General features: G+C 36.2%; 1 protein-coding gene across 5 annotated transcripts in view; it reads right to left on the bottom strand.

Moving 5' to 3' along the window:
- DCC (DCC netrin 1 receptor) overlaps window positions 1-25,446 on the bottom strand; it is a 1,213,980-nt gene that overhangs the window by 27,001 nt on the left and 1,161,533 nt on the right. For 4 of the 5 annotated variants that reach the window (XM_054461350.2, XM_063653695.1, XM_063653696.1 and 1 more), the window contains exons 26-27: window positions 15,884-16,045; window positions 3,466-3,678 (exon numbers count right to left, since the gene is read on the bottom strand). In XM_054461350.2, the coding sequence (XP_054317325.2) occupies window positions 3,466-3,678; window positions 15,884-16,045 (375 nt within the window). The remainder of the gene's footprint in view (window positions 1-3,465; window positions 3,679-15,883; window positions 16,046-25,446) is intronic. The other variant, XM_063653694.1, reaches the window with a different exon arrangement.

Here is a 25,446-nt window from a genome sequence, read left to right as displayed (position 1 = left end):
TAAAATAAAATAAATTAATTAAAAAAAATCAAATTCACACACAGGAATTTGAGTGGGGAAAAAGCTTCTTCCTTGATCCTAATCTCAAAGCTTTCAAAGTAGAAGTTTCTCATTTTTAAAAATTAGAGCAATGCCTCACATTACCATATTCTAAAGTAATTACTTGCGGTAAGTAAAGATAAATTCATCACTAATTATGCAGTCCTTTCTTGTGAAATCCACAGTAAAATTATTTGAGGTATTTTTTTTTAAAAGCTGACAAGAGAATGACTTTACTTCATCAATCAGTTTGACTAAAGTAATGATTTTCTTAGAATTAAAACTTGTTGAAAGCTCTAAGTATTTCATCTTTAAGACTAAAGTAATGATTTTCTTAGAATTAAAACTTGTTGAAAGCTCTAAGTATTTCATCTTTAAGTCTAAGAAGCATGTAGTTAATGTCACAGCTAATACATTTGTCAGTCTGCTAATTTTCTTTTTCTATTAGAATAAGTAAACATCAGCCCTTTTAAAAAGCATGCTATTTACCATGTGTCAGGAGCAATGCAGGAAGAACTTATTTGAAAATCATGAGGTAAGACATTATGAAATGAACAGGAATCATAGGAAGACAATAAGAGAGAAACACGAAAGGAAAAGGAATTTACTAATTCCAAAGGGATGGCGGGGCATGCCTCCAGTTGAGTGGGGGAGAGTGGCATTTAAAGAGGAGCTATAAAAAACATAAAATCAAACAAAAACTCTAGCCAGAGATATCTGAAAATAGGAAAGAAGAGATGGCTTGAGAGAAATAGTTCAAATAAAAACAAAAGAAGGATCTTAAGTGTACCATGAAAATAAAAGAAAACGAGATTTTGCCTGGTTGCCGTTAGATCAGAGAATGGTTCTTTGGCTCTTCAGACATGCTTATTATTTGATGAAATACAGCACAACTGATTCTACTTCCCTTCTATGAAGGACATAATCCACTAATTTATACCGCATTGTATCAGATTTTGTTTTAGGCAGCTTTAGCATTAATGTAATTAGAAGAAAACAACTAGTAAAAAAAATGCCAGTTCTCTGCTCCATCTATCATCCATCTATCATCAAATCTTCTTTTTTTAAAAAAAGTATCCTTTTGTTATTGTAGCACTTCAGAGCATAGGTTGACTTCCAAATCTTGTGTCCCAAACTAAATATCACTGGTGCAGTAAAATTTTTCATTTAAAGTAGCCTCCAGAATGTCATTTTCAGCTGTTTTATTCTTAAAGTTTTTACTTGCAAGCAGAGAGACTATTAACAGCATAAACTGCTGCAACTGCACTTTACTTTTTGTTGCTATCAAATTGGTCCTCTTTACTATAGAATAGTTAGGTTCTTACCTTTCCTCATTAAAATGTGAGTGAAGAAATCTGATGAGAAAATATATTCTTCAATTCAGAATTATTTTAAGATGTTTCTTGATTTTTTCTTCTAATGATTTAATTAATTTAATGATTTAGTCGTTTTATTAGTCTTTTTCTTATTAAACAAGTTAGACATAAACTAAGAGGCACAAATGAGTTTCTAAAATTTGAGAACCCAGGAGAGCAAGGAAAAGATGCATTACTTACTTGCTATGTAGACTTAAACAAGCTACTTAAATTCTCTGTGCCTCAGTTTCCTTGTGCCTAAAATGGGGTCAAGACTAGTAGCTACCTCACAAAGTTGTTTAGAGGATCAAATGAGATGTAATAAGCCTTCAGAATCATGCCTGTCCTATAGGCATGTGCATTAAAGATTCATTAAAGGCTAGTTATTGTTAGCAGTTGCAATTAACCTGTCAACTATCTTGAATACTAGTTTCCTTCAAGGTCTGTTTCCTTGGGTTGTGCTTGCAGTGGGGAAACAGATGCAGCCAGAAATCACAAGGAAGCATACTCTTGGCACCAGAATTTCATTAAATGAATGCTCTTGCTTCAAGTTGTCTCTGCCTCAATTATCAAAGACTTCATAGTTTTGGGGCCATATAAAGTAGCAGATCCTCCCCATAATGTATGTGTGGAGTGTGTATGCATGGGAGGGTGGAGAGAGGGGCTTGGGCAATACAGACCTTTTTAAGTCCTTATGTGGGCTTTGCTGGGGTGAGAAGGGCTATCTCTTGTAGAATGAAATCATGACCTGTGTGTGTCAAGGAAGACTCCACAGTGGAACGTGTGTCCCAACCAATGGAATCCTACATGCCTTCATGTTCCACTCCACCTCCCAGGGGCTGTGTAGCTGAGTATCCATATTGCACATCATGTAAATGTTGAGAACATCAGAGGTGATGTGTACAAATCAACTAATGTCATCCCAGCAATTAGATACATTCTTAATGTAAAATAATTAATATTTAAACTTCATAGACAATCATTTTTCTAGCTTTTACAGTCATTATGTGGCTTGTGTACTAATGCAACAAAATAAATTATTGTAGGTCTGAGTAACAGAAAAGTAGTCAAATGTATGAGCATAATGTAGATTAGCCCAGTTCAGCTGCCTGTGCTTATCAAGGAGGCCATCTCAGATTACTTAGAACTACTAAAATTTACTATCTTATGCCTGATATACTGAGGATTTTGAGAATTATTCTAATATTCCAAATAATTTTAAGTACTATTTATTTATCTCTACTTATCTATTGACTTATTCATTCTACCTGTTTCTTCTTTTCCTCCTCTCCTCCTCCTTCCTCCATCTCTTTTTGTCTCTGTCTCTCTCTGATACACTCCCTCTCCCCCTCCTCAATCCCTAACAGAAACAAAATGGAGCTCAATTTGGATACTAGGTGAAATAATAAAATCAATACTGCATTGGGAATCTGGGACTCGTTTCCTATCCCTGCCATCTTATTTTCTTAGAAAGGACCATAGATATGTTACTTTCTATCAATCTAAATTTTAGTTTCTTCATTTTTAAAATTAGTTGAGTTGTACTCAACACTGGTTCTGACATTCCTTTGTGGCCTAGTACTCTGAAATAAGTAAGAACTCCTGAGAAATGACTATTGAAAGGCACAAATTAGAATTATGAGATCCAATCCATTTCTCTAAAAAGTAGTTTTGCAGATTTTTATACCTTTACATCTAGTCTTGGAGTCTAGCTTTAACCCTTAGAACTCATGTGGCAGAATGAAGTTAGGGAATCAGGAATGTTTCCAGCATTCTCTAGCAAGCACACCTATAGCACATATTAAAAATGGTGGACTGGCTTCCAGGATTCTTCCAGGATTCATGGACAACTTTCCAAAGGGATGAAAAGCACCTACAACCAATCAGTTACTTGGGAGGTGGGTCATTAATGGTTACACTACAAGCATCAGTAACAAAAATGAGCACACTGGGCATGTAATCAACATTGAAAAGATATATGACATCTAGGCCTTCTCAAGCACCCTCATGCACTTAAATAGAGGCACCAATAATAATAGGAATTTTAAAGATGAACAACTGAGTACTTTACCTGGCTGAGACAAAAGTGGTGTGTAAGGGACTTTCGGTTCTATTGCACTCATTGGTGGAGGTAGCAAAGGATTAGCAAAGCTGCGGAGTGGATGAGTTGGTCGAACACAAGCCGTGGGGATGGTTCTGCTTGGTGCCTCATCACTGCTAGAATGCTCAGGCTGAGATGGGGGCAGCATAGGTGGTTGTTGGGTAGTTGGTCCTTCACTCACTGCTGCAGTGGAGACAAGAAAAGTCATTCATTATTCCTGGACAAAGTCTGTTTTCCTTAAGTCACAGGAACAGTCCCTGAATCCATTCAGAGAGATGTGATAGGGTGTGGTCAGGCTCTTCTCCAAGTTATTAACATTCTCATTCCTCTACCTTCATATACTTACGGAACATGACAGCACTTCCCCTTTAAACAATAGAAATAGATCCATCAGGACAGGAATTTATCTTTGAGGAAGAATAGTAAAATATATTGAGCACTGACTATATTGCCTGAACTGTCTGGGCCCTCTAATCATAAGTGATGAAGCGAGAAAAAAGAGTTATTTCTCCTTTCATAAGTAGCAATGTCAGTGAAATTCAATGTACCAAACCCTGTTAACAGCTGCATTATTTTCTACCAGCCAATATGCCAATTTTTCTGTGATTTAAACATGCCATGTCAATTGTCAAACAAATCAGAGTTACAGGATGCTCAGAGGCATTGCTAATAAAATGATACAAATAATAACCACTATCATTATCTTCCATAACAAAATGGAGGCACATCTAGCTGAAAAGTTATATGAGAGATGACTCTGCCAGAACAAGTTGCCTGAAAGCAGAATTGCAATTTTTCCTCTTTGCTAGTAAACCTTGTAATTTTCAGGCAGATTATGGTAGTTGAAGAGGTTCTGCACAGTTACTGTGAGTGCCTATGGGCATTTGAAAAGCTTTGTATATGAAAATACACCTTTTTTTTTCCCCCAGAGAACACAGTTAAGACAGAATAAAATATTTTCAAGGAAGTTTCTCTTGTTAATGACACAGTGATTGAACTTGAACTATTCATTCATATTCAAAGTTAACAGGTCCAGGTTAAACTGCAAGCAAAACGAGCTGCATAGTAGATTTAAGTGTTAATAAAATATTTTTTCTGATGACTTATTTCTTAACAAAGTTTTGTCAGGTAAATCAAAACAAAATGTGGTGATAGAAGATAACATCTTGCTTTTGAAAGAGAATTTTTAACCAGGAAATATTTCAAGATAATTAGTCAGATAATTTTGAGACAAGTCTCCCAGAGGCTCAATGAGGTCATCAAAGGGCAGAGGAAATAGAAAATCTGTTAATGGTGAAGGGAATAGAGATTTAAGATACAAAAGATCAAGACATAGAATTAAAGTAATGCAGAAGTGAAATGTGTCTTCAGAGGCTATCTATACTCATTCTTCTATATTCAGAAGAGGTTAGAGGTCTTCTGGGTCATTGAGCAGCCTCCAGGCTTATCCCATTCAGAGACGAAGGTAGAAAGATATAAGGTTGGCTGAGCACAGGATGTAGCCATATAGCAATCAATCAGAGCCAAAATACAGGCAGAGACTTGATAAAAGATTTCTTTGAACAAGGGAAATGAATCAAGGCAGCAAATGAGAGAATCCCAAGGAGTTTGAAGAGAAGTGCCTTATTTCCAGGCTAGGAAATCTTACCAAAGAAGAAGAAGGGCAAATGAATGCACAGTATTAAGGATAAAGTGTAGGGCTGCAAGCAAACCATTAAGGCAAATCCTTGGTGATGTTGGCTCTCAGATGGGAAGCTTTGGGTAGGCGTTATACAAGGCACTAAATTTCTTTTAAGACTGTAAAGGGGAGAGGAACACTTGTGTGCTTGTATTCGAACATTGTTACGTAATGAGATTTTTGTTAGTGTGGTTCTAGAGACAATGAAAATTACTCAGGTTTGACTTTTGACTCATTTAGTCTAAAGGAGAATATGACCGATGGTCAATTTTTAGCCAAGACCCAACTTTGGGCGTCTTTGTGCCACTGGCCTGAGAGAGATGACATCAAGTCCTCTCCTCACTCTTTGTTCCCATAAGAAAGTTTACCTTAATGTGGGCCTCTTTGCTAGCAATTCCTTCCAGCCGCAGGTCTCAGAGGATGCTTGTGAAATGTTAGATTGCAGGCATTTCTTAGGAGGGAAAGGCAGGCTCTTTCAGAAAGGATTCTCAAGATAATCGTTGGATTGGAGAAAATTATTCATCAGAAAGGGTATGTAATTTCACAGAAGAAATTCTGGGGAAGTGAAAATGCTTTGGCTTCCACTAGACTGGTTTCTGTGTTCCTCTGTGAATTGTGTGTCTCACAAATGAGGTTCCTGTGGCTATTTCTCTAGGTTCCCCTTTTATTTCCAATGGGCTAGCTTTTTATTAAAGGGTCTATAAATGTCACATTAAAAATATTCATCCAGGGAAAGATATTTCACAATTTTCCTCAAAAATCTGCCTTAAATAATTCTCTCTATTGAAGATGGATTGCAATTAGCCCACATTACATTTTAAACACTGGTTTAGCCATTAAAGGGACAATAATATGTTTATGATGTTTTATTTCCTTTTTTACTTCCTTCTTTCAATTTTTCCTTTTCTACTTTTTCTGCATTTTTGAAATAAAATCTACATTATACTTTCATCCACTTGATCAATTCAGCTGTTGATACTTGTGTATGCTTCACGAGGTTCTCATGCTGTTTTTCAGCTCCATCAGGTCATTTATGTTCTTCTCTAAACTGGTTATTCTAGTGAGCAATTCATCTAACCTTTTCTCAAGGTTCTTAGCTTCTTTGCATTGGGTTAGAACATGCTCCTTTAGCTTGGAGGAGTTTGTTATTACCCACCTTCTGAAGCCTACTTCTGTCAATTTATCAAACTCATTCTCTCTCCAGTTTTGTTCCCATGCTGGTGAGGAGTTGTGATCCTTTGGAGAAGAGGCATTCTGGTTTTTGGAATTTTCAGACATTTTGCTCTGGTTTCTCCCAATCTTCATGGACTTATCTATCTTTGGTCTTTGATGTTGGTGACCTTCAGATGGGGTCTCTTAGTGGACATCCTTTTTGTTGATGTTGATACTATTCCTTTCTGTTTGTTAGTTTTCCTTCTAACAAACAGGCCCCTCTGTGGCAGGTCTGCTGGACTTTGCTGGATGTCCACTCCAGACCCTGTTTGCCTGGGTATCACCAGTGGAGGCTGCAGGACAGCAAAGATCACTGCCTGTACCTTCCTCTGGAAGCTTTGTCCCAAAGGGGCACATGCCAGCGAGAGCTCTCCTGTATGAGGTGTCTGTCAGCTCCAACTGGAAGGTGTCTCCCAGTCGGGATACATGGGCTGGAGACCCACTTGAGGAGGCAATATGTCCCTTATCAGAGCTCTCTACAGAAATGTCAGGCAGGGATGTTTAAGTCTGCTGAAGCTGTGCCCATAGCTGCCCCTTCCCCCAGGTGCTCTGTCCCAGGGAGATGGGGTTTTTACCTATAAGTCCCTGACTGGGGCTGCTGCCTCTTTTCAGAGATGCCCTGCCCAGAGATGAGGAATCTAGAGAGGTAGCCTGGAAAGAAAGGATATCAGAGATTGAAGATATCAGAGATTGAAGATCAACTTAATGAAATAAAGCGAGAAGAGAAGATTAGAGCAAAAAGAGTGAAAAGAAATGAACAAAGCCTCCAAAACATATGGGACTATATGAAAAGACCAAATCTACATTTGATTGGTGTACCTGAAAGTGACGGGGAGAATGGAACCAAGCTGGAAAACACTCTTCAGGATATTATCCAGGAGAGCTTCTCCATTCTAGCAAGACAGGCCAACATTCAAATTCAGGAAATACAGAGAACACCACAAAGATACTCCTCGAGAAGAGCTATCCCAAGGCACATAATCATCAGATTCTTGTCAGATTCACCAAGGTTGAAATGAAGGAAAAAATGTTAAGGGCAGCCAGAGAGAAAGCTCGGGTTACCCACAAAGGGAAGCCCATCAGACTAACAGTGGATCTCTCGGCAGAAACTCTACAAGCCAGAAAGAGTGGGGGCCAATATTCAACATTCTTGAAGAATTTTTTTTTTTTTTTTGAGATGGAGTCTTGCTCTGTTGCCCAGGCTGGAATGCAGTGGCATGATCTTGGCTCACTGCAACCTCCGCCTCCCGGGTTCAAGCAATTCTCTGCCTCAGCCTCCTGAGTAGCTGGGATTACAGGTGCCCACCACCATGCTCAGCTAATTTTTGTATTTTTAGTAAAAACGGGGTTTCACCATCTTGGTCAGGCTGGTCTTGAACTCCTGACCTCAGGTGATCCACCAGCCTTGGCCTCCCAAAGTGCTGGGATTACAGGCATGAGTCACTGCGCCTGGCTTCTTAAAGAATTTTCAACCCAGAATTTCATATCCAGCCAAACTAAGCTTTGTAAGTAAAAGAGAAATAAAATCCTTTACAGACAAACAAAAGAGAAATAAAATTCTTTACAGACAAACAAATGCTGAGAGATTTTGTCACCACCAGGCCTGCCTTACAAGAGCTCCTGAAGGAGGCACTAAACATGGAAAGGAACAACCGGTACTAGCCACTGCAAAAACGTACCAAATTGTAAAGACCATTGACATGATGAAGAAACTGCATCAATTAACAGGCAAAATAACCAGCTAGCATCATAATGAAAGGATTAAATTCACACATAACAATATTAACCTTAAGTGCAAACAGGCTAAATTCTCCAATTAAAAAACACAGACTGGCAAATTGGATAAAGAGTCAAGACCCATCAATGTGCTATATTCAGGAGACCCATCTCACGTGCAGACACACACATAGGCTCAAAATGAAGGGATGGAGGAAGATTTACCAAGCAAATGGAAAGCAAAAACAGACTTTAAGCCAACAAAGAAAGATCAAAAGAGACAAAGAAGGCCATTACATAATGGTAAAGGGGTCAATGCAACAAGAAGAGCTAAGTATCCTAAATGCCTATGCACCCAATGCAGGAGCACCCAGATTCATAAAGCAAGTTCCTATAGACCTACAAAGAGATTTAGACTCCCACACAATAATAGTGGGTGACTTTAACACCCCACTATCAGTATTAGATCAATGAGATAGAAAATTAACAAGGATATCCAGTAGTTGAACTCAGCTCTGGACCAAGCAGACCTAATAGACACCTACACAACTCTCCAGCCCAAATCAACAGAATATACATTCTTTGCAGCACCATATCGCATATTCTACAATTGACCACATAATTGGAGGTAAAACACCCTTCAGCAAATGGAAAAGAACGGAAATAATAACAAACAAACAGTCTCTCAGACCACAGTGCAATCAAATTAGGACTCAAGATTAAGAAACTCACTCAAAACCACACAACTACATGGAAACTGAACAACCTGCTCCTGAATGACTACTGGGTAAATAACAAAATGAAGGCAGAAATAAAGATGTTCTTTGAAACCAATGAGAACAAAGACACAACATACCAGAATCTCTGGGACACATTTAAAGCAGTGTGTAAAGGGAAATTTATAGTACTAAATGCCCACAACAGAAAGCAGAAAAGATCTGAAATCAACACCATAACATCACAATTGAAAGAACTAGAGAAGCAAGAGCAAACAAATTCAAAAGCTAGCAGAAGACAAGAAATAACTAAGATCAGAGCAGAACTGAAGGAGATAGAGACAGGAAAAACCCTTCAAAAAATCAACGAATTAAGGAGCTGGTTTTTTGAAAAGATCAACAAAATAGACTGCTAGCCAGACTACTAAAGAAGAAAAGAGAGAAGAATCAAACGGGCACAATCAACAATGATAAAGGGGATATCACCACCGATCCCACAGAAATCAAACTACCATCCGAGAATACTATAAACACCTCTATGCAAATAAACTAGAAAATCTAGAGAAATGGATAAATTACTGGACACATACATGGAACATATCTCAAAATAATAAGAGCTATTTACAACAAACCCACAGCCAGTATCATACTAAATGGGCAAAAACTGGAAGTACTCTCTTTGAAAACTGGCACAAGACAAGGATGCCCTCTCTCACCACTCCTATTCAACATAGTGTTGGAAGTTCTGGCCAGAGCAATCAGGCAGGAGGAAGAAATAAAGGGTATTCAATGAGGAAAAGAGGAAGTCAAATTGCCTCTGTTTGCAGAAGACATGATTGTATATTTAGAAAACCCCATCATCTCAGCCCCAAATCTCCTTAAGCTGATAAGCAACTTCAGCAAAGTCTCAGGATACAAAATCAATGTGCAAAAATCACAAGCATTCCTATACACCAATAACAGACAAACAGAGAGCCAAATCATGAGTGAACTCCCATTCACAACTGCTACAAAGAACAAAATTCCTAGGAATACAACTTACAAGGAATGTGAAGGACATCTTCAAAGAGAACTACAAGCCACTGCTCAAGGAATTAAGAGAGGACACAAACAAATGGAAAAACATTGCATGTTCATAGATAGGAAGAATCAATACCATGAAAATGACCACATTGCCCAAAGTAATTTATAGATTCAACGCTATCCCCATCAGGCTACCATTGACTTTCTTCACAGAATTGGAAAAAGGTACTTTAAATTTCATATGGAATGGAAAAAGAGCTCGTATAGCCAAGAGAATCCTAAGCAAAAAAGAACAAAGCTGGAGGCATCATGCTACCTGACTTCAAAATATATTACAAGGCTACAGTAACCAAAACAGCATGATACTGGTACCAAAACAGATATATAGACCAACAGAACAGAACGGAGGCCTCAGAAATAATACCATACATCTACAACCATCTGATCTTTGACAAACCTGACAAAAACAGGCAATGGGGAAAGGATTCCCTATTTAATAAATGGTGTTGGGAAAACTGGCTAGCCATAGGCAGAAGGCTGAAACTGGATCCCTTCTTTACACCTTATACAAAAATTAACTCAAGATGGATTAAAGACTTAAACATAAGACCTAAAACCATAAAAACCCTAGAAGAAAACCTAGGCAATACCATTCAGGACATAAGCATGGGAAAAGACTTTATGACTAAAACACCAAAAGCAATGACAACAAAAGCCAAAACTGACAAAAGGGATCTAATTAAAGATCTTCTGCACAGCAAAAAAGCTATCATCAGAGTGAACAGGCAACCTACAGAATGGGAAAAAATTTTTGCAATCTATCCATCTGACAAAAGACTAATATTCAGAATCTACAAAGCACTTAAACAAATTTACAAGAAAAAAAAATCCCATCAAAAAGTGGGCAAAGGATATGAACAGACACTTCTCAAAAGAGGACATTTATGCAGCCAACAAACATATGAAAAATTGCTCATCATCACTGGTCATTAGAGAAATGCAAATCAAAACCACAATGAGATACCATCTCAGGCCAGTTGGAATAGCTATCATTAAAAAGTCAGGAAACAACAGATGCTGGAGAGGATGTGGAGAAATAGGAATGCTTTTACACTGTTGGTTGGAGTGTAAATTAGCTCAACCATTGTGGAAGACAGTGTGGCAATTCCTCAAGAATCTAGGACTAGAAATGCCATTTGGCCCAGAATCATACCCAAAGGATTATAAATCATTCTACTATAAAGAAACATGCACATGTATATTTATTGCGGCACTGTTCACAATAGCAAAGACTTGGAACCAACCCAAATGCCCATCAGTGATGGACTGGATAAAGAAAATGTGGCACATATACACCATGGAATACAATGCAGCCATAAAAAAGGATGAGTTTATATCCTTTGTAGGGAGGAAACCATCACTCTCAGCAAACTAACACAAGAACAGAAAGCCAAACACCACATGTTCTCACTCATAAGTGGGAGTTGAACAATGAGGACACATGTACACCAGGGCCTCTCGGGGATTGGGGGGTAGGGGAGGGATAGCATTAGGAGAAATACCTAATGTAGATGACGGGTTGGTGGGTGCAGCAAACCACCATGGCACGTGTATATCTATGTAACAAACCTGTACATTCTGCACATGTACCCCAGAAATTAAAGTATAATAAAGAAATCTACATTATTGTGATTGTAAGTAAGTTTAATAGAATGTACATGCATTTGTTAGTCTTTTGAAATTCGGTCTCTTATTTTGAAAACTTTACACCACTGAATTTTCTTTTTTCCTAATCCTACTCTTTAATGCCATTGCTCCTCATCAGCATCTCTAAAAACAAAAATTGTCTGCATGCCCAGTCTTCTATCCCCAAGTTTTCAGCTGGCCCCCGTGATCCTGGCTGCAGACATCATGATGTGGCTCTTGACTTTGACAGAAGTAAAAATGGCTTTACATAGATGGGTCCCCTCTTTAGCAAAATCCATCCTTAGTACCACATAGATAGAATAGGAAAGTGCCTAACGTACTAGACAGGAGTGAGAGGGCCCTTCCTCGGGATGGAATATATCACCAATCCCTAAGGGATAATTTCTGTTGTGTTCAAAATGAATATAGTGAACAGGTATAGGATTTCCATCTATAATTCATAATTCTTATATTTTAAGTGGAGCAAAATAAATGCTTTTTGGAACTGGCTGACATTTAAGGCAGCAAAAACCCTTTAACAAACACAATAGCAACTGGTCCACCAGTAAAATACTCTCATTTCAGATGAGTACTTTTGTCCAGTTCAGGTCAGGCACTGGCTTCAGGACACCTACGTGAAACAAATTGGCTTAGTGGCATGACATTTAGCTCTGCCAAGATCTCTGAAAGCAAAGAAACCTGCTTTTGTCCATGACATGCCCCTGCTCTGCAATTCAGAGTAGAGTACTGAGTGAGAATGAAATACATTCTAGCAAGGAACTTGTTTTTACATGATGAAATAGTCAGAATTCATTGTACAAATAGCATACAATTACACAGCAGAGTCGAGTCAAATCTCAAGGTACTTTATAATAATTAATGTCAATACATATAAATGATTGCTACAGAATAACTGGGAAAATATTACAAAAATGGAAATGAGGAATTTTCTTCTATCTAAAAACTACAATATGTGATAGAAATACAGCAAGCCAATAACTCTAAGCAAGACTTTGAGACATGAACACCTCTAGAAACCCAATTCACTTATTAATCTCAGAAGAACGACGTGACACAATATTTTTACATAACCCCAGTTTCTTACAGCCTGTATTTTTTTAAAAATACCCTGGAGAATAATCGATGAACTCCATTGCACTCCTCATTTTATCTAGGTCAACTTTCATTTATTAGTTGATTTCCCATTTGAGGGAGAACAGAGGCAGAAAAATAGCATGAATAAAGCTGACCAGCCTTCCCACTAGCTAAGACAAGACAATGTCAGAACTAAAAGGAAGAGTGGAAATCACTTAAACTGCTCCTCTACCACCTACTTGTTTCAAAGACAAGAAAGTGGGGGCACCAATTTTGTACTGATTTGTAGAAATGAGGCCCCCAAGACTACCTATTGGTTGAAGTTTTCAAATACAATGCAGCTAAACTGTTCCCCAGGGATAACTCATTTGCTTATTGTGGCTAAGAGCAGTACTGCAGTTACTTATTAAGAAGAAATATTTGTCCATCACAACTATATAAATATAAATATTTACTGATAGGTCAGTGAATACATGTAATGCAAATGTATGTACCATATCTTTTCTTTCTTTATGGTTGGAGAGAAATTCAGCTTTATTTGTGCCTTCAGAAGGCAGCAGACCTTTGGAATAAGACTTTAGTGATTCATTTCATATAAAACTCAAAGGTCTTTCAGATAACTTTGGAGGAAAAAGAGTTTCCACCTTGGCAAAGTCAACTTTTTTCTTTTAATACGTGTGCCTTTCTCTGTTTCCCAAGGCGACTAATAAGATATATCCACCCAGACTCATGAAATGTTTTCTGCTTGAGAGAGAACAGGAATGTTTAGTGTTCTCTAAGGCATTTAGAAACTAATACGGAATGGCGGGAAACGGGAAGTTAATTGTTTCTGACAGTGATTTAGAGCATATTTAGTTTCCTAGAAAGGAGGGTGAGTGTTATTTATTTTAAACAGTCACTTGGAACACATATTAGATCTTAGTTGCTTTGCATTGTGCATAGCTTTGCTCAAAAAATTCTTGATGAATGAAGATGTATTTTAAAAATCTGTAAAATCTTGGGCAGGAGTAGAACATCCATTGCCTTTTGATTTTAGATAAAGTTAAAAAAATCACTAAGCATTTTGTCATATAACTACTTTTATCTAATAATCCTTACTTTGAAAAATAAAAACATCTTCTAGAGAATAAATAATCAATTAATTTCTTTTTCTTTTTTCTTTTTTTTTCTGCCTCTGCCTCCTGAGTAGCTGGGACTATAGGCGCATGCCACCATGCCCAGCAATTTTTTTTGTATTTTTAGTAGAGATGGGGTTTCACCATGTTGGCTAGGATGGTCTCGATCTCTTGACCTTGTGATCTGCCTGCCTCAGCCTCCCAAAATGCTGGGATTACAGGCATGAGCCACCTCGCCCAGCCCAATCAATTAATTTCTAATAGATTTTATTTTTAGAGGCATTTGAGGTTCACAGGAAAATTGAGCAGAAGGTACAGAGATTTCTCACATGCCTCCTATCCCACATACACACAACCTACTCACTCTCAAAATCACAAGTCACACATGAGACTTTTAACCACAGATAAAAACAAATTTTATACTAGTCAATTCCCTTTATTCATTTTCGTTGAGCTTTAACTTTTGGAATCATTTTCCCCATGATTCAACAAGAGAGAGTTTCACATGCTGCACCAGTTTAAGAGGAAAAAGGAAAGAGTAAATTGATGTTGGACCTCAATGAATAAATTTTCAAAAGAAAACTATGCCTTTAAAAAAAGGGACAAGAAATGAGTAACACAACACGAATAAAAATAGTGAATTACTAATTTTAAAATTCCTGAATTTTGGCTTGTACCAGTCATGATGGAGAAACCCGATAAAGGTCATTCTACACATTCTTTTTTTTTAATTTGAAATAGAGTCTAGCTCCATCACCCAGGCTGGATTGCAGTGTCCCACTCTCAGCTCAATGCAATCTCTACCTCCCAGGCTTAAAAGATTATCATGCATCAGCCTCCCGAGTAGCTGGGACTATAGGCATGCGCCACCACACCCAACTAATTTAGTAGAGACAGGGTTTCACCATATTGGCCAGGCTTGTCTCCAAATCCTGACCTCAAGTGATCTGCCCACCTCAGCCTCTCAAAGTCTACACATTCTTTTCATGTTTCCCTTTAAAGTCAGAGAATATACAAGAAATCAAAAGAGTGTAGAAGACAACAAACCAATAGGCAGAATACTAAACTAACATTAAAACTTGTCTTTTTTTTGTTGCAGAGAGCTTCAGTTTAGAAGTGAAGAAGGCACTTGTGGGCTCTCAGTTCTTTGATTGGAATTCCATTTCCAGTTGTCTTGGGATTTGAAAATTTTGGTTGTTAGACTTTCTACATCTTTCTTATTTAATTCCCTTCGATGCAGTTTGGGTAACTATTTTTCCTCGAGTTTTTGCACACAATTCTATTCTGTAGATACTATGTGCAGTGAGAAAAGAGAAAATAAATCTAATTCTCTCTTGGCTATCTTTGATGCCTTTTAATTCTAACCTTGCTGTATCTAGACGATTTATGATTTCTTAGAGCTGTCCCTGTTTGGTTAGAAAAATATACCTTACCTCAAAAATATATTTTATTGTTGTTACTATCACATCTATTACAAAACATCCTATCTCACATGAGCTGCTGAGTCACCTGTTCTTAACTAAGAGATGAAAGCCATAAAATCGATTTGAAAATACTGTGCTCAAAAAAAAAAAAAGAGTCAAATGGCACAGCAGAAATCACCAGGTGTATACAATAGCTTGAGAGTCTCTTTTCATTCCTACCTTCCTTCAAATAAATGAAATAATACCCTGGAAATCCTTCTTTTTCTGATAATTAATTTTTAAAGCTGAAAAAGTATCACTTACCTGATTAAAGAAATCTAAAGCATTCATCCAAGTATTGGTTCATCAGCAATCAGTGAGACATAACCAACAGATACCAAATATGTTGGAAGATATCACTTGATTATTAATTTCCTATTTAATAGGACATATTAATTTCAAACACCCATCACATCATTGTTTGATGGAACCACTTGACATTTGTTTCCCCACCACTTCCCCTTGTATTGTCAGTGGAGTGTGCTGTGGAAAGGTGCCGAGGGAATCAGTACAAATGCACATGAGCTAGGATCCAAAGCACTGTGTTGGAAAGGAACATTCTAGTACCACAGTCATAGGGAAATCAACTTTTCTAAAGGATAAGAAGGTCAGAATGCAACATATTTTACAAGACACCTTTGCTATTATTCATTTGTTCTTATTAAAAAGAGGAAAATGCATTACACTGAGTTCTTCCTGCTCCGAAACCTCGGTCCACTGACAGCGTTGGGAATGGCACAGGCCGGAGAGTGAACTGCGGGTGGGGATATCCACAGGTGGGAGACGGGAGGATTCCTGGGTACTGGGCACTTTCTAGGGTCGGCACCGGGATGGCGCTCACAACAGCTGCAAAAGAAAAAGGTTAATGGGTTTTTTGAATCTTATGTATTCACTCAACAAGCAAAAAGAAAACGGTGGTATTTTCAGATCCTCAAATCTATACATACTCTTCACAGTATCAAGTAGGTTCCCTTACTTACCTCTCTCCACCAATCCCACTTTTTACTTTAGAAAAGACAGCTCGCCCCTCAAGCATCATACTACGAAATATTACCCTGCAGTTTAAAACATTCCAGGGCTCCAAACAAAGAAACAGTTAATCAAGTTACCATAAATCCACTTTAACATGTTATGTCGGTCATGTTGTTTGTTTGTCTTGGTCTTAGTCTTTCTTTTAAGGATGAACTGTGGCATTAGAAAGGTTAGGTTGTTCACAAATCAAATATATTGTGTAGAGTGGGTTGAAAAAATGTTGGGAATTTTCCATTAATTCTGTAAAAGGATGTATTGCTCTTGAGGGACAGTCGAGAGAGAGCGAGAGAGAGAGAGAAGCAAACTGTTTTCTGAATAGTCATACTTAGGATTTATCCTTAAATAGAAAATAACTTCAAATACCCAAATCATTGCAGGTGAGTGACATATTAAGTGTAACTGAATGTTTTTCAGGAATATCAACTTTTTTTAGTTACAGTGGCTGAAACCCACAGATAAAAAACATACACAATATCTTCTAGGTTTAGATAGTATTGTTCAATTTCATTATTCAATAGCTATTCAATTATATATTATTAAATATTCCAATTGTAGTCAATCTTTATCTTATCTTATAAAGTGTTTAGTATTCCCTATCTTTTATTATGCCAAAGCAAAATTTAAGTCAGCTACCTGAATGATCAGTTTAGCAGTATATTCCTGTCTATGAAATTAATAATTTATTTATATTTATTTAGATGGTAATGCCAATAACTGGAGTTCAACATACACATACATGCATGCACATTTACCAAATGAAAATCTTTTGTCATATTCCTCATTTTATAACATTATAATTGTAGACACAAATTACACTGCATATTGTAAATCAATGAGAAACAACCTATAGATTTCTTTTAAATTCTAACTAAAAATTCAGATTAAATATATAAAAGATAAAAATTTTAAAAGGGCTGCTTCTAGTAAACTAGCTATTAAAATTACATACCAGAATTTATTTTTCAGTATATTTACAATATGTCTGAAAATGCATTTGAACATGTTTACTTGAACTGAAAAATGAAGTCAGACTGTTTCAGATAAAGCATTTTGACGGACTGGTTTGAAAATGAAGAGTGACTGTGCTAATCAGATTAAATGATTAGTATTATTTCCTATAAATTGAATAAAAATATAAATCATTTAAAGATAAATCATTTCAACAAAAATTGCATTAGTGAAGATCTAAGTGATATTTCAATTTTCCTAATCTTGTCTTTATTTTATTTTTCAGTAAAAAATTGTTGGGTTTTATTGGGTTTTTGTTCTATCACAAATTCTTGCTTTGGAGTGTAGAGTGATGACATTAATAGAATTTTTTTAAAAAATACATGTTATTGTGTATATTAGAGGTTTATGACATATTTTGAGACACATATAGATACATGTAGATAGTAGGTTGGTTACCATAGTGAAGTAGATTAACATATCTATCAGTTCACAGTTACTTTTTGTGACAAAGTAACAAAGTAGCTAAAATCTACTTATTTAACAAAAATCCCTAATACAATACAATTGTATTAACTTTAGTTCTTATGCTGTAGGTTAGGTCTCTAGACTTGTTCATCTCACATGTCTGCTATTTTGTATTCTTTGGCCTACATCTCCCATTTCCTCTCCCCCTCCCACCTGTGGGAACCACTGTTTCATTCTCTATCTATCTCTGTGTATTTGAGCTTATATATGTATTATTTCACATATATATTTCACATATAAATGAGATTGTTGAAAGGTTCATACTACCCAAAGCAATATGCAGATTTAACACAATCCCCATCAAAATTCTAATGGCATTCTTCACAGAGATAGAAAAAAATCTTAAAATTTCTATGAAACCACAACAAATATTGAATAACCAAAGCAATACTGAGAAAGAAAAACAAAAAGTTAGATGCACTGCACTTCCTGATTAGAAATTATGTTAAAAAGGTATAGTCTCTTCCATAAATGGTGCTGGGGGAATGATTTTCACATTGAAAATAATGAAATTGGACCGTTATCTCACACCATATAGAAAAATTGACACAAAATAGATGATAAAATACCTACATGTAAGACCCAGAAGGTAATTCCTAGGAGAGAACATAGGGAAAAAGCTCCTTGATTTTGGTCTTGTTTATGATCTTTTTAGGTTTCACACCAAAAGCTTGGCTTCAAAAACAAAAATAAATAAATGAAACTGCACCAGACTAAAAAGCTTCTGCACAGCAAAGGAAATAATCACCAAAAGAAAGGGCAACCTAATCTTGTCTTTCTTTATATATTGTTACAAAAAGTGCCTCTCGGTGAAAGCAATTTTCAAGTTTATTTATTTTAAAATTGCTTGATAAATTTTGGTACAGCTTTTTATTGTGAACCTCCTAGAAAACAAGAAAGTAAATAACTTGAATGAGTAACAAATACTTCTGCAAGTGAGGTGGTTTCTAACATTTTCATTTAGAGTATAATTGAAGGAGAATCTCAGCTAGTTGTTAGTTGAAAAATTATCAAAAATAACAGAATGAGAAGTCACAATGTGATTTTGTCATGTAATTTGGGAGACGTTCCAATTGTTCAGTGATTGCTATAAAGATCTCATTGTTATAGTACTCATTCATATATATATACACACACACACTATATATATATATATATATATATATATGCAAACATATGCAAAGGTTTCACAGTGTTTAGATCAATAAAAAGCACACTGGAATAGAATTAATGCAATAAGCAACATTCATACATGGATGTATGCAATTAATGTACAAAAAGCCCCGTTCATGTCATTAAGTGATAACACTCCAATACAATTTTACTCTATTTGCCACTGTGGAGAAACACTAATTGTAACGTTAACAAGATCCACAGGAAAGAAAATTAACAAAGACTCACAGTCACTGGAAATACAAACATAAAATAAAATTTTGGTTTATTTAAATTTTATGCTGCAAAAAAGTAAGATATATAATCAACAGAAGACCCACAAACATAAAAATAGATCATGTTTGTATGTTAATCTGTAGGGAAAATAAATTGTAGATTCTAGTTCAAGGAGAAAAATGAGTGGTGTTAACTTTTATCTGTTAACAAGGCACTTCCTCACATATCTTTTAAGGGGATGATGTTGGTATCAAACTACTATGGTATTTTTGTGCTTTTAGATTGGTTTAAAAGTGTGTTATATCAGAAAAATTCCATCTTTCACAGGTATTTAATGTATAACAAAATATTTTAAGTGTCAAATTTTAAATATATGAGAGGATACACAGTTTTTCTAAATTATTTGAGAGAAGACATGAATGAACATTTGAGAGTAAGTAGTACAAAGCACAATGCCTCAATAAAGATATTTTATAAAAAGCACATTATGGATATATAAACACGTAAACAGACTCCATAAAAAGGGAAATTTTAAAAATGACAAGGAAACTTTTAAAAAGAATCAGAGATTCAAACCAGATACCAGCCAAAATGTTATAAATTCCTTAAAGAAATAAGTTATAATTTTGTTGTCTTTGTGTCTTTTCTAGTACAGTGCTAGAGATACTTCATATTTTTCAAGTGAGTTTAATATGAAGGATTTTCTAGGAGTATTATTTAGAAATCTGTCATTTTAACACACTGGAGACTTTTAGAGTGGCTTGATATATGATTTAGTCTCCTGGGGTATATAGTTAATATAACTATAATAATAATGATAACAATAATAATGTAGTTGAACACATTTGTAAATACAAGCCATACAAGAGCATAAAGTCTATTTTTAAACAACTCAAATTCGCAGACTCTGAGGCAGTCAACTGAATTACTTCACCTGTCTTACTGATCAAATGGATCACTGCAGTCATTAAAGTGGATTGCTAGGTTGCAAAACATTCCCGGTATTGATAATTTTTACTCATAAATGTGACAATGTTAGTATCCTTTAAATATAGAAGATACTCATTTCACAAACTGTGCATACTATATTTTCTTATCAAAATGAGTATATTATAATACAAGCAATAATATTATTAACAAATGTTTCACAATGCTTTTAGAAAAAGAGTTTCAAAAGTATCTTCTGATTTGGAGCCAAACAAATTTGGAGAGAGAAACATAAAACAATTTTGCAAGCCATATAATCTTTTAGTTAGAGTGCTGAGAGCACTCTAGAGACTCTTACACTGCAGTTCCAAGTCTTTCATTACTGAAGAAAGAAATTTTACTTTCTAATAGTTTTGTATTTTTGCTGCTGACCTGATTACAAAGGGTTTACAAATAATAAACTTCTTTCAAAAATAATAAATCTGTTGTATGTTTCTGCATCTCAAAAGTGCTCATTATTTCGTGACATCAAATAGAATAGCCAGTATCCCAAAGCTTCGATCTTGAAGTATTTTATTCTATGATTCATTTCTGAAAAGGCACAGAAGTCTACGTTTACTTATAACAAAAAATAATCATTCTTAAAGTAAGTTGGATAAAACATTAGGTATTAAGATATCTTTTGGTATTCTTCCCCTTGATGTCAGTTTTGAAAGTCGGAAATACACACACACACAAACACACACATACACACAAACACACAAAACGCTTCAACTCAAAGCATTCACTCCACTGCTATGTTTATGTAAAACAGCTCAGAGAGCGATATCATCAAGCATTTTCAATAAATCTCTGCTCTGCGGCAAAATATGACAAGAAATCTGTTCTGACACAGCTTTCTGACAATTGAATTTATCTCTGACATTGATGCACAAAATTTTTCAAGTAGAAATTCCCTCACCAAATTACTTAGCTCCCTGAACAAGGCACATTGGTATTTGAAAACTTCTATAATATTCTTTAAAATGTTAGCACTAAATACTACCTATAGGAAATCAAAAGTAAAGATTTTTTTCAGCTACAAGATTTAAGAAATAAGAAAACCCTCCCTAGATATTTCTCAACACGGTACTCGACAGAACTGAGAGATTTGTTGAGGAGACGAAGGAGACAAAGATAATGGTATGTCGAAATGAAAGAGCTTAACTGAAATGATTTTTCATTCTGCCTCTTTTTATCTTCTCTTTTCCACAATGACCTGTATATTATCTGGGACATTTGGAAATTTAGCCTCTATTGTCCTTGATAAATATTCATATCTCCTTCACATTTTCAGGTGTTCTTTGATAAGCAAGTGCCACAGAATGACATTCACAAGTATCCACAAACTCCATGGAGGGTCGCTTTTGGAAAAGCCCTAAGATTCATAAATATGTGCTTTGCAGTTATTCTTAATATAATGGTAAAGAGTCCAAGTGCTGAAGTAAAACTGCCTGGATTCATTACCTAGTTCTACTCCTTGCTAGTGAATAAGCATCATAGCCAGCATAAAAGATGCCTCCCACTGATCCCACTTCATGGAGTTCACATGCCTGTGGGGTTCCCTTGCACATTTTACCAGGCTTGGTCTGATGAGCAATGGAATGCAGCAGAAATGACGGTATGTCTCTTCTAAGATAAGGTTTAAAAAGATTGTACATGCTCACTCTCTTTTTCTCTCTCGCCTCTCTTCTCTCTTTTAGATCACTCATCTGGGGGAAGCCAGGTGTCATGTCTTGGGGAATCCAGGTGTTACGTCTTAAGGACAGGCTGGCAGACCTGTGCATAGGCCTATGTGGCGAGAAACTAGACCCTCAGCTCAAGACACTGAAAGAAACCTCATGAAACAGCTTGAAGCTCTGACCCTGAACCACCTAGCTAAACCGCTCTTAGATACCTGATTCTCAGATACTATTGAGAAAATAAACAATAATTGTTTTATGTTGCTACATTTTGGGGGTAATTTGTTACATAATAATAGCTATACGTTGAAGAGCAAATTATTCAAGCTCTGTTTTTCAGTTTCCTCATCTGCACAATGGAGTACTGATTTTATGATGTGGTTGTGAGGATTTAAGAGATCATCCACAGAGAAGTGAAGTGCAACAGAGTACAAGGTCAGAAGTCAGCACCCCTTAAATGTTGGGCATTGTAATTAATTTGCAAGGCTGCAACAGATCCATCCAAAACTGCATTGAATATCTTTTAATTGAAAATATTGTTTAAAACATCCTGTCTTACATTTGAAAAAAAAGAGTGCTATGCATTAAGATAGAGGCAAATAAATAATAGTTTTTAAATTCAAATTTGAACCTGAGGGAAGTATGACCCTGAAAGATTTTTGACATGAGAAAGATAATTTCTAGTTCAAGTTCTTGTTTTGTCATTTTTTATTTTTTTTTATTTTTTATTTATTTTTATTTATTTTTATTATTAAGCTGAAGGAAGGCCTTTAATTTATTGAAGTCTATCTGGCCCAATTTTAATGTGGTTTATACACGCTTTCCAAGATGAGATAGAATGTGGACTGGAGGGCTGAGTGCTTGCCACAGCAGGAGCTATGTGTTAAGATCAAATAGAGTGAACTGTGAGAAGGAAACTTTAAGACCCCTGCAATCTCCTACTATACTCCTTCTATCTGGACCTTTACTCCTCTGTCTGGACCTTTTCAACTGAGATCTTCTCAAACGGGATGTGTCTATGAAGCCCAGATATATGAAATAGTTGTGAACATCCAGGTGTACATTTTGGCTTCATGATATTAGACAGAAGGTGAGGCTGCAGGAAAGACAGACTCTGATCTGGTTCCATGGAATTCCTTTGAAATGAGCTTAAGGTATCACAGTATTCTTTTCTAAGCAGACCAGAAAGATTTCCACAATAAATTGTGAATCCATTTGCCTTAGTCATTCATAAGTTACCCCCAGATCCCCAAAACCTTGAGTGAGATAGGAAATGTCGTGAGGTTTAAGAAATGGTCCATTTTGTTGAAGAAATCTCTAAGACATTAGGAATTAAGAAATAATTAGGTAATCTAAGTCTTGAAGGAGATCTGTATTTTTACATTGCAATAGAAACTCTTTCTAGAAGCTAAGTTGGTATACTTTTTATACTCCATCATCTAAAATATTTACTTTCACCAACCCTTTGTCAGATCCCTTCTTCATTACTCCTATATCTTTGAAAAACAAACTACTTATCTTGTAAAATCCTCCCAAAAGATACAATTCTGTACTCTCTACAGGAATCTTTTTAAGCTCTAAGTAATCCTGACTGTGTCTGCATAACTCTACTGACTTGCTGATTTTCTTAGTCCAATAGAATTAACAATAGATTAATTTTGTCTGAAAATTTATTTGCTTATAGAGCTACCAAGAAACGACATCTAGGTCTCCAGTTCTCATTCATTAACAACTTTTTAATTCCATTTTTATACAGAGCCATGGCATCGCACAAAACATTGCATGATGCATAATGAATTGTGTGCCTATAGAGTTTGAATAAAAAATACTGTTCCTTTCAGTAATTCAGAGTAAGAGGTGGAATGAAGTATGTCATCGAAGACTCAAAGAATAAAAACTGATATTGATAATGAATTGATCAGATTAGTATTTAAAATCATGTATTAGGTAATGAGATCATTTCTAATGCAAATTTAAGTGTGCTTTGAACTTTCTTCTCACCGCCATTCCTACAGTTCTGAATAGTTGAAAATGTGTGTGCTGTTGATATTTATCATACTAGAATGGCTCTCTGCACTCCTTACTCCTAGGAAAGCATTCTTGGTTGGTTGTGGGCATCCACAAGGGCTGAAGGGTGATGGAATAAATGCCCAGTCTCAGAAGACTATTGAGCTGGGACCAATCTTAGGATGCTGGTTTCTCACACCTTATATGCATGAGTCAAAGGGATGACCATCTCACAGACGAGTCCCTCTCAATGTCCATTTGTGTAGAAGCAGGCCTCCTGGTAGGACAGCACCTAGAGTCAATAGAACTCCAGTTTTAAAAATCTGCCCTTTCTCATGTAGCTTTATTTCACTTCTCAACAGCTTCTCCAACTCACTGTTGGTGTTCTACAGCCAAGTGACTAATGCAGATGGTGGGAATGGGAAAAAGAGCATTGGCTCTCATAGTGAATGTTCTAGAAAGCCCAGAAACCAGTAGCCGTTACCATGGCAAAGAGTGTAACTTCCTTTGCTTCAGTGTTTTTGCTAGATGTTTCGGGCTACCTTTTTGAGACTAATTTTTCCTTTAAAGAATGATTTCCTTTTTTTCCCTCAAATATTTACAGAGAAAGGTAAGTGAGAAATATATAAAATTCAAGATACTGCCCCAAAACCTCTCATACTTTAAATGATCTTACAGCTAATCTGCTTCAATCTATATCCTTCCTAGTTTCTATTCCCCTCCTCCTTTTCAGCATTTTACAAAAGAAGAAAATGGGTTGAAAATGGCCAAATAGTTACATCTGATTGTGCAATAAAATCTAGAAATGTAATGTAGATCTAAATCTCTCTTCAAGGAATGCTCTCATCCAAATTAAGTTGCTCACCCAAGGCCACACCCCACTTCTTGGAAATAGCCTGCATGAAAGATTACTTGAGTCAGGATAGAGAAGGCCAGCCCCACTTGCCTCATTTAGGACAACCCTAAAGGACAGCCTCAGGTCAGCTGAGGTCTCCATTAAACAGCATCACCAGTTCAATCCCACCCTTGCCCCAATTCTGTATCCTTCACCCTCACTGGTGTTATTCCAGAAAGCACTTGCCAATAAATCTATTTTCCAATCTCTGTTCTGACTTTTTTGTAATTAATTTCATTATAGTAAGAAACAGCATTTAAAATAATTTTTGGCCATTATACAAATAGTCAACCTTTGCCACCATTTTATGGTAAGAGCAACTAGGCTGGGGAATCAAAAGATTGGGGTTAATCTCCTGCCTGTGCTGTCAGCTGGCATGTTTTTCAGCTAATTCTGCTGTGAAGAATGTTTGGGGATAAGGAGTAGCGTATGCCATATAATATTTTCAACCAAAAAGTATAATGTTAGACAAATAAGAAGATTCTGCCTTCCCATGAAATTAAATACATTTTCTCTGTGAGTTTTAAGAGCCAAAATACAACTTCAGATAACTTATGTTTTATCTGTTAATTAACATTTTATAGCATATAGTAAGAAATGTCAAGGAAGAAACAAAATAACAATCTTATAGGAATACTGATTCCTCAATGAAATAGCAACGATCTTTATATATGTGACTAGAAAGCTGAACAATGCTATGGCTTTAGTTTATAGAAGGCTTGATACCCCAGTAAATGTAAATAATTGCAAATGGGGCCATTATAAATTTACCTACTCTCCTGAATGAAGTCATAACTCTG

This window comes from Pongo pygmaeus, chromosome 17, assembly GCF_028885625.2.
Source record: "Pongo pygmaeus isolate AG05252 chromosome 17, NHGRI_mPonPyg2-v2.0_pri, whole genome shotgun sequence".
NCBI lineage: Eukaryota > Metazoa > Chordata > Mammalia > Primates > Hominidae > Pongo > Pongo pygmaeus.
This window is presented reverse-complemented; position numbering and strand designations above follow the sequence as displayed.